This window comes from Rhinopithecus bieti, unplaced genomic scaffold, assembly GCF_001698545.2.
Source record: "Rhinopithecus bieti isolate Rb0 unplaced genomic scaffold, ASM169854v2 scaffold_1468, whole genome shotgun sequence".
NCBI lineage: Eukaryota > Metazoa > Chordata > Mammalia > Primates > Cercopithecidae > Rhinopithecus > Rhinopithecus bieti.
In genome coordinates, this window is record NW_016803561.1 from 514146 (window position 1) to 524320 (window position 10175).

The 10175-nt window shown below is 32.9% G+C and overlaps 1 protein-coding gene across 1 annotated transcript in view; it reads left to right on the forward strand.

Moving 5' to 3' along the window:
- Window positions 1-10175, forward strand: part of LOC108539741 (protein eyes shut homolog) — a gene marked incomplete at both ends in the record, with an annotated part of 872682 nt that overhangs the window by 508833 nt on the left and 353674 nt on the right. Inside the window, 1 exon segment of the mRNA XM_017888636.1 lies at window positions 7642-7901. Within this exon segment, the coding sequence (XP_017744125.1) occupies window positions 7642-7901 (260 nt within the window).

Below are 10175 nucleotides of genomic sequence, written 5' to 3' on the forward strand. Positions count from 1 at the left end.
TGCGTCCTTTGTAGGGACATGGATGCAGCTGGAAACCATCATTCTTAGCAAACTATCACAAGAACAGAAAACCAAACACCGCATGTTCTCACTCATAGGTGGGAACTGAACAATGAGATCACTTGAACTCGGCAAGGGGAACATCACACATCGGGGCCTATCATGGCGAGGGGGGAGGGGGGAGGAATTGCATTGGGAATTATACCTGATATAAATGATGAATTGATGGGTGCTGACGAGTTGATGGGTGCAGCACACCAATATGACGCAGGTGTACATGTGTAACAAACCTGCACGTTGTGCACATGTACCCTAGAACTTAAGGTATAATAAAAAAATTAAAAAATAAAAAAAAAAGGAACTAATCTCACTATATTGTATCTCACTATGTGGCACATGTTTGGCTTTGTTGTTCCAGTTCCAGATTCAAGTGTATTTAACTCTGGGTTGTCTTAGAAATACAGCATGAGTGCCATCAGATTTATCTGAGATTTTAAACATGAATATACGGGAGGCTTGACCCAATACATTCTCTACCTCTGTTTGTCCGGCATTTTAGCTTTCTTCTATGAAATGAGGAATATTCTGAATCTTGCAAAAGCCTTGAATTGTTTTTTTGTAACTAACTACTGACCTACAAAGCAGCTTGAATTAAATAACTCTGAAAAAGACTATTGATCAGTTGTCTTCTTACATGGCACAGGAGATTAAATCATATAGAATATTGGAAACATAATTTGAAGAGAATTATATAAAGGAGTTATCCAAACAGTTCACTTACATCAAAATTCGTGTTGTGTAAAAAATATAGATAATAGTTCTTCCAACTGGAATAATTGGCTTGTAATTATGTGCATAAATGGATAAATTATATGTCTGAGTTTATATTTTTTTGAAAAAATACATGAAATGAGGCTTGATAGCCTTAATAGAAGAAATCATTTTCTATTAATATTAAAACAGAAATTCTTGAATTAATTTAGAATTCATAAACTTCCCTTCACCCTAAAACAAACAAACAAACAAAAACATAGCAAAGAAAGATTTGACCAGCCTGGCCAACATGGTGAAATCCCGTCTCTACTAAAAATACAAAAATTAGTGGATCACGATAGCAGGCGCCTGTAATCCCAGCTACTTGAGAGGCTGAGGCAGGAGAATCACTTGAACCCGGGTTGCAGAGGTTGCAGTGAGCCAAGATCGTGCCACTGCACTCCAGGCTGTGCAACAGAGTGAGACTCCATCTCAAAAAAGAAAAAAATAAAATAAAGAAATATACAGAAAGAAAGCTTTGCTTACTATCTTTCAGACCACATGCTTACACAAATTTGCCTAGTAGAATTCTTTCCTGCCTGTTTCTTCTCAAATAATCTACATATGTATCTAAGAGTCTATACAAATACTGCAGAATACCACAATGAAGAGGATTCTACATGTTTTATAAATTAATTGTATATTTCAGTAGAGAAGGTCAATTTTAAACTTACTTATTCTTAGTAATGTTTGTTAGATGGTCCTGAATTTTTATTGCATGCCTTCATTTTTCCAGAGCTCCATATTTCAATTTTTAATACATGTAGGATAACATCTGAAATAATGCAATTCATTTGATTTAAGTTGTTACATATTAAGTATCAGTAGCATCTTATTTTCTTCTATTTCTATCGTTGTCATCTGTCTCTTACCTGATGGCATCATGATCTTTCCAATAGTGAATGTGAAGCCCACTGAGTCCTCCTCACTCCTCACTCTGCCTCATCTGCTTACTAACCATTATCCACATCTTCTCTAGCCTGCTTCAGAAATATACCTCAAATCTGATGTACCTTATTACTCCCTTTGTGTAGTACTCATAATCTCTTAGTAATGAAACAATAGCTTCCTAAATGATCTTCATGCTACCAAGCTGACCCTATGTTAATCCATCTTCTACTGGATAACAATCAATGTTATGCCCATGCTTAGAAACAAACAAACAAACAACCTTAAATATCTTCAAGGGTAAAGTCAAAATTCCTTAATTTCACTCTTCTTGTTGTTGCAGTAGTCTTCACAATCCTTAGCAACTTTGCCTTGCTGTTACTGTTTTTAGGCTACCTCCTCACTTTCATTTTACCCATATAGATCTTCTCAAATGTTTTTACATACTAACATTTTCAGACTGTTATTCAAAGTGGTCCTTAATCATATATTCTATTTTTAATGTTTACAAATAAAATAAATATTTAAAAAAATGTATTTTCAATCTAAATGAGCTTAGTGATTTTCCACATTTATTTCCAAGAAGATTGCAGAGGTTAAGAGTATAGTAATGTTCTTGTTGTAATTCAGTATGAATGTAGTTTTGTTGATGGTATGTACACTTAAGAGTGTAAATAGGTTTACAGACAAAACAATAAAATAATGAATTATTTAATTCGGTAGCTCATTTTTAAAATATTTCCTTTTCTATGCCCCCAATTTATAGGACACTAAAAGATGACAATACTGTTTTATTATTCAGAGTCATTATTTCTTTTTCACCTGGCAGTTTTGGTTGAAATTTTGTGTTTCATATATGTAATGGTTGCAGGAAAGATGAACTAATTTTTTTAATTAGCGTATAAAAAGGTGTATATTTATTTTGTGTAACATAATGTTTTGATATATGCATACATTTTGAAATAGGTAAATCAAGCTAATTAACATATGCATTACTTCGCATAGTTTTCTTTTCACGAAGAAAGCACTTAAAATTTACTGTCAACAATTTTTAGGTGGACAATATCTTGTTATTAATGATAGTCATGATCATATACAGTTGATCTCTTCAACTTTTTCCTTCCATCTAACTGTATCCTGTGACCAGAATCTCTCCTAATCTCCTCCACCTCCCAGTATCTGATAAACAACATTTTACTGTTTGCTTCTATGAGAAGTGAACTGATTTTTGTAAGAAAATATTATTTTAAACTGCCTATACTATTAGGTTTGTATTAATAAATTTATAGCCAAAGAAGCCTGTATGCCTTAATATACAAAATATATTCAAACAAAGATACATATTGCTGAATGATACTTTATCACAAATAAATATTTATGCTAAGGTAAACATATGGAATGCTTAATAATTAGAAATTGACATTTATTAAGATTTTTGAAGCTAGTGATTTTTTTTTTTTTTTTTTTGAGACTGAGTCTCACTCTCGCCTGGGCTGGAGTGCAGTGGTGAGATCTCGGCTCACTGCAGGCTCGGCTACCCGGGTTCAAGCAATTCTGCTTCAGCCTCCCAAGTAGCTGGGACTACAGGTGCGTGCTGCCACGCCTGGGTAATTTTTGTATTTTTAGTAGAGACGGGGTTTCACCATATTGACCAGGATGATCTTGGTTTCCCGACCTCGTGATCCACCTGCCTCGGACTCCCAAAGTGCGGGAATTACAGGCGTGAGCCAACGCACATTAATTAGTAGAATTTCTTCCACTTTTTAACAATGATAACTACTTTATTTTCTATTATCAGCTTTGGTACTTTAAATCAGTATTTGAGATTTGAAAAGTTGTCCTTAGAAGTATTCAATGTATTTTACACCAATGAATTTAGATTTTCTCATACTAGGGAAAAGATCAAATTAGAATATATTAACCTATCTTTAGGTACACACTTACTTGTTTTCAAGTGTTTACTACCAGAAATTATACACTCAAAAAATCATAGAGTATGTGCTTTGCATTTTTTTTATTCCATAAACACTCTGCTTCTAGCTGTGAGTTTGAAAATATCTGCCAGGTTCCACTAAATGCTGAAATTATTTCATGGTGCAAACTTAGAATCTGATTGAAGCCCTCACATAAAATATTTTTTCCCATCTATTAAAGACTAGCTTCTCTGACATGTGCAGAAGCAGATTCAAGTTTGTAAACCTGTAGGTATGATGGTTAGACACTAGTAGTTACTTTGTTCCTTGGAACTTTATTTTTCTACAAAACATCCACGTTATCCCCGTAGGACTCAGCCTTGGCATTATGAGTCCTCTTGACATACAGCCACATTCTTTCCTGAGGATTTGATCCTAATAATGACACCACATGAGGTCTTAGGTCACCTGTTATGTGAGAAGATAAAACAAACCTTCAGCACATATGCCAAATAGGCAAAAATTGTCGGTTTTTCTTAGGAAACTCTTTTAAATTAACCAAGTTGAAATTACGTACTCAGAATACAATAAAGAGAAAAAACATAAATACTTGTGCAATACCCTCAAGACCTGTGATCATGATGTAGTAGTGACTATGATTTTAGAAAGTATTAATTCTCTAGCTTTTCTTCTTTTAAAATTGTCATAATATATTAACTGAGTCCTGTTATGTGACTGAATAGTGATATTTACAGCGATGTTATTTAAAGTAAAATAAATGCACTGAAGTTGTTTTCTTAAGATGGATAATACCCAATTTTAACATTATTTCACAAAATGTTTAAAGGAATGATACTAGATTTAAAACATGTATTTAAAAAAAGAAAACAAAAAACAGGAACCTGAGAGGAGGAGATCTGGTTTCTAAGTTCCATTTGCTTAACCTCATGACTTTGGATACATCACTGTTATCCTTTGAACTTCCACCTATCTCATCAGTAAAGTGAGAATAAGAATGTCTCTTCTACATATTGCAAAGCTTTATTGAAACTATCAAATTGGATAATATATTTGACAATTTTAAAATGTGATGTGATGATCAAAAATTAAAAAGAAGTACTACTGAAAGTTGAAGAAGTATTTATTGTTGAGATATACTTTGTATTTAGTCTCATAGGTCAGAAAACATATTCTTAAAACTTCTGTGACAGCATCTAGTAAACAGCGTAGGTGGCCAGGCAATGCAGATTCCAGGCACTATATACACATTTTATTCATCATCTCATTTAATCTTTAAAACAATTCTCTTGGAGTACCAATTTCATTAAACTCTCTGATCCTCAACTTCCTAAGTGAAAGAGTGCAGATAGGTTGATCTGATTCCAACATTGAGGACCTTGTATCAATCAATTCTTACAGTATTATCAACATTTATTATATTGACATGATAATGTGGAGATTCAGATCATTCTTACACATTCAGGAACTTAATGGTGGAGGCAAACCGTGAATATGGTTTTAACACAAGATAGTATATATGATGAGTTCCTAAAGTGTGTGGCAAGCAAATTTTAGAGCAAAGTGAAAGAATTTATAGGGTTAGAAATAGGTGAGAGTACTGAAGAGTATCACGTTTTTTTTTTTTTTTTTCTTTTTTTTGCGATTAATCTCAATTTCAAATGGGACATAGGAGATAAAGATAAAAAAATAGCACCTTAGAAACTTTTATAAGTGAAAGTATGCCCTGAAAATTATATCAGAACAACAAACTGAATGAGGACTCTCCAGGTAAACTAGAATGGAAAGTCACAAAAATAATTGGAGCATTTTGATTTTGAGAAGAAAAAGAAATACCAAGTAAATAACTTACCCTTAAGTATATATTTTTTATATTATAAAGGTACGAATTGTTTCAGTCATAAATTTTGCCTTGTGCAAGCATACTTCACAAAGAAATGTGCAATTAGCATGATAGCAATTACTTTCTGCCCACAACGAATTAAACAAAATTTAGACAGCTGTGAAATCAATTGGCTTACAGTATGTTGGATTTAAACTTATTCAACTAGTAAAGACTTCATTATTCAATTATGTCTAATACCATTTTGCCAATTATTCATTTTAGTTTTTCTTTCAATGGTAACTATATCTATTTAGAATTCAATATCAGATGTTGTTGCAAGTCATTTATTCAATTGTCTCCTCCAATATATTGGTATCCTATGTATAATTACAAAAGGGCCTTGATACATCTGGGGCTTTGAAACTGCAAATTAGGTGACTCTTTTCTTTCTTCCTTCCTTCTTTCCTTCTTCCTTGCTCCCCTCCACTTAGTAAGATATTCTGTATCATAAAGTAGATTACATGATCTCAGCACTATGACTTTTTTAAAGTTATCTTAAAAATCTAATCTATCAGTAAAGATACTTTTATGAAAATAATTGTTCTAATATTTCCTGTGCTTGTTTTGTGATTCACAACTTGCATAATAGTAAAGTTGCTCAAGATTTGGAACTCTGCCTTGCCCACAAATTGACACAAATTATCTCCTTGAACACACCTACAGTTTGTGATTGATTTCCATTTACCCAGCTGATGGACTACCCCTCTCTCTGTTTGCATTTACTCTCGATCTGCAAGCTTCACTATAACCTTTCCATTTCCCTCAAATGGACACTATTTGTGTAAAAACCTTCCCCCTCCTGCCTGCTAGGATTTTTCTCTTCAGAGAAGGACTAGCCTAGTTTCAAGGATGATGGCTGGCCAAAGTGGTATTTGAAGATAATGACAGATACTGGATGGAGGACTAGACTGAGCTAGAAGCCTGTGATATACGGATAACTTCCAAATGCTTTATTTTTCATTTGTTTGCTTTCCCTTCAATTATCCCAAATTATTCAAATATTAATACAAATTTAGTTCAGCCCACGGAAAGCATTATGGAGATTTCTCAAAGAACTAAAATAGAGCTACCATTTGACCCAAAATCCCACTACTGAGCATCCACCCAAATAAAAAGAAGTCATTCTACCAAAAAGACATCTTCACTCATATGTTTATCATAGTGCTATACACAAGAGCAAAATCATGGAACCAACCTAGCTGTCTATCATTGGTGGACTGGATAAAGACAATGAGATGTGTATACACTGTGGAATCCTACAAAACCATAAAAAGAATTAAATCATTTCATTTGCAGCAATATGGTTGCAGCTAGAGGCTATTATCCCTAGTGAATTAATACAGAAACAGAAAATATAATACCATATTTTTTCACTTGCAAATGGAAGCTAAACAATGGGTACACATGGACATAAAGATGGAAACAATAGAGGCTGAGAACTCCAAAAGTGAGCAGGGAAGGAGCAGCGTAAGGGTTGAAAATCTACCTATTGGGTTCTGTGTTTATTGTTTGGGCAATGGGTTCAACAAAAGCCTGAACTACAGCATTACGCAATATATCTTTGTTACAAACCTGCCCATGTAAGCCTTGAATCTAAAATTTTTAAAAAAGAAAAGATATTTTTCAATATGCATGTCAAATGATTCAACAAATACACACAAAGCCAAAAACAGATGCTTAACATAAAGTAACACCTGTTATATACTCTGGTGATGACAAGAATTTCACATATTGCTAAGGACACTGAATTAAATAGCATTTAAGACTTATAAATAGTGATCTCATCTGTAAAACTTATTTCATATTAACTAATTCATAGGAAAATTTTGCTCAATTTGTAATTTAGCTCAATAGTTGTTCTCTGACGTGTCTCAGAGGCCTATGTTAGAAATTTGCTATTGCTTTAAAAATCTTATTTCAGCCAATGTGGTAAGTTTTATGGTAATATATGTTATATTGTCACAGAAAATTAGGCAAAAATATTTTAAAGCTATGTATTATTTATTAGTCCTGTTATAAATTTAAATCACCACATACTATTAGTTCAAGGGAGTAATTAAAAATACAAAAAATAAACTTGTAAAACGAGTTCACACTTCATAAAATTTTAATATTTTATTTCAGGTGTGAGTGTACATCTGGATGGACTGGACAGAACTGTAGTGAAGAAATAAATGAATGTGACTCTGATCCATGCATGAATGGAGGTCTTTGCCATGAATCTACCATCCCTGGACAATTTGTGTGTCTGTGCCCACCTCTTTATACTGGACAGTTTTGCCACCAACGCTATAACCCTTGTGACCTACTTAATAACCCTTGCAGAAACAACTCAACATGCTTAGCTTTGGTAGATGGAAATCAGCATTGTATTTGTAGAGAAGGTAAGAACTGATATGGATTTTAATGGTTTTAAATAATTACTTAATTAGTTTGTGTATTTATTGTGCCTATGGGATGATGGCCTCTTCAAATGGGTTAGAAAAACCCTATGCACATTGTGGGTAGGGGAGTATCTAACTTCAAATCTGTTACAAAAATATAATAGAGAAATACACCAAAGAAGTTAATGTAAGAATTCACTATTGGGAAGAGGGAAAAGAGTAAAGCTTTACAGCTTTTTGGCCCTTTTTTTTCTTTCAGAAGTTGTCTCTCCTTTAATAACAGTTTCTCTTTTCTGAACAATCCTGTTCATGCAGTGTTCATGACAATAGCAGTTAGTTAGAGATGGGCATAGGTATAATTGAAGGTAATGAAATGTTTTAGTTTACATTTTCTTCTGGAGCTATCAATATATTACTTCTTTCTACTTAGATTGTTTACTTACAATCACATAACTTTGGTGGCTGCTTAGTCTCATAAGAGAAATCCTATGCAAGAAAGAATGAACAGTTCAAATAATACTGTTGGAGTTCCTGGATCCAACCATATTTCCTGAATTCAGGAAATATCCTCAAGCCAGGATATTTCTGGCTTTCTGGGTCAGATCAGCCAATAACTCTGCTTATATCATTAAATTTTCTTGATTGGGGTCTCTTCCTGTGCAAGTGAAGAAAGTCTTATTGATGCACAGTGGTTTAGGTACATGTTCACTGTTCATGTGTTGATGGTTACTTACAAGCAATTATGATTTTCAATGGAAATGCTTCTGCTCCAAAACACATGGCCAGTTTTCATAATAACTAGATGTGTCATAAGCATAATATAAAAAACACATTGTGTTTGGAGGTCCACAACTGCAATTTATTTTCTAATATTCACCTGTGGTTTCATGTTTTCCTCCCTCTCACTGGCCTTTAAGGGAGTCTCTTAATGATAAGGATGTCACTTATTTACTCTTCTGTTCAAAAAAGCCAGCTTAGATGACTTTAGTTAAATAGGTATCTAATTCAAAGCTATTTCCATTTGTTTTTGCAAATCCTCTAAAATTTTCTTAAGATACTAATCTTTTTTAAGGATTTTGGGGCAAGTCCTTGAAACTGTATACATGACAGAAACTTCTGGGTCTTCTGAAAGATTAAAACTAAAAGCTAGAAAACCATCAATAATTTATTTTGCAAAAATGGCATTGGCTTTATAGACCATGTGAAAGAATGTTTTCAAGAATGAGACAGGTAAAACAAGATAGAGAAGAAAAAATACAAGGGGAGCATTTGATGCCCAGACAAATTTAGTAATTATGAAGAACATAATTCCAACAAGTAAATAGTTTTCCTTTTAGCAAACTTTGAGAGTGAAACTTGTTGAAAATTGTTCAATATCAGTGAGGCGAATTTATTTAGTAGAACAATTCTACTAAACATTCTACTATATAGAAGTTTTTTTACTTAATAAAATTATTATTTCTGAGAATATAAGTAGCTAAGTAAAATAGAAAAAAAATCACAGAACATAAATATTAGATAGATATTTATTGAGAAGGCCATAGTATATTTATTCACTTTAGGTAAACCTCCTTTGTTTTTACCAGAGATAATTTTCTACAAAGTGGGCGTTGTTTTCAAACCTTAATATTTTAAAAATTAATTTGCTATTTATAAGTGCATTTAATAAATTTATAAAATATAGTGATATTTATTTCCTGCTATGGGGTCAGAGAAAGAAAGTTTAGAAACATTATAAAACCTTCTAGTCATATATTGAACTAGTAATGATATCTGCTGTCCCCTTGAACATTAACAAAGATGTCATGGGGAGAATTTAGATCTCACTATTATTAAATGAAGGAAATCGTATTTCCCCTTAGTATTTTATCATTGTACTTAAGTCAAATCAGAGCTTTGGCTAGAGTGGAAGGTGGACACAGTGAATTATGTGTTTATTCCTTTGTGATTGCGATTCAGTACAAAGAGATACTTGAAGTGCATATCATTTTTTAGTGAATTTGCATCTATGTTTTTCTAAACCTAATTGTGGAGTATGTTTCTGTAAATCAGATCTGACTACTGTAATAATGTGTCTTTAGTAGTTTTAAGTTCTGTAGCAGATCAAAAATTAAAGGCTGTAACATTGCTTTTAAAAACTACCTCAGAAAATTCAAAAGAAGTTGACTGCATCATTTTAGAAGCTTTGACTGGGTTACTTTAACAGCTTATTTAAAATAGGTTCTATGTCAAAGCCAGTATATTGTTTTTAAAAGAAAATATTTTATCAAATGT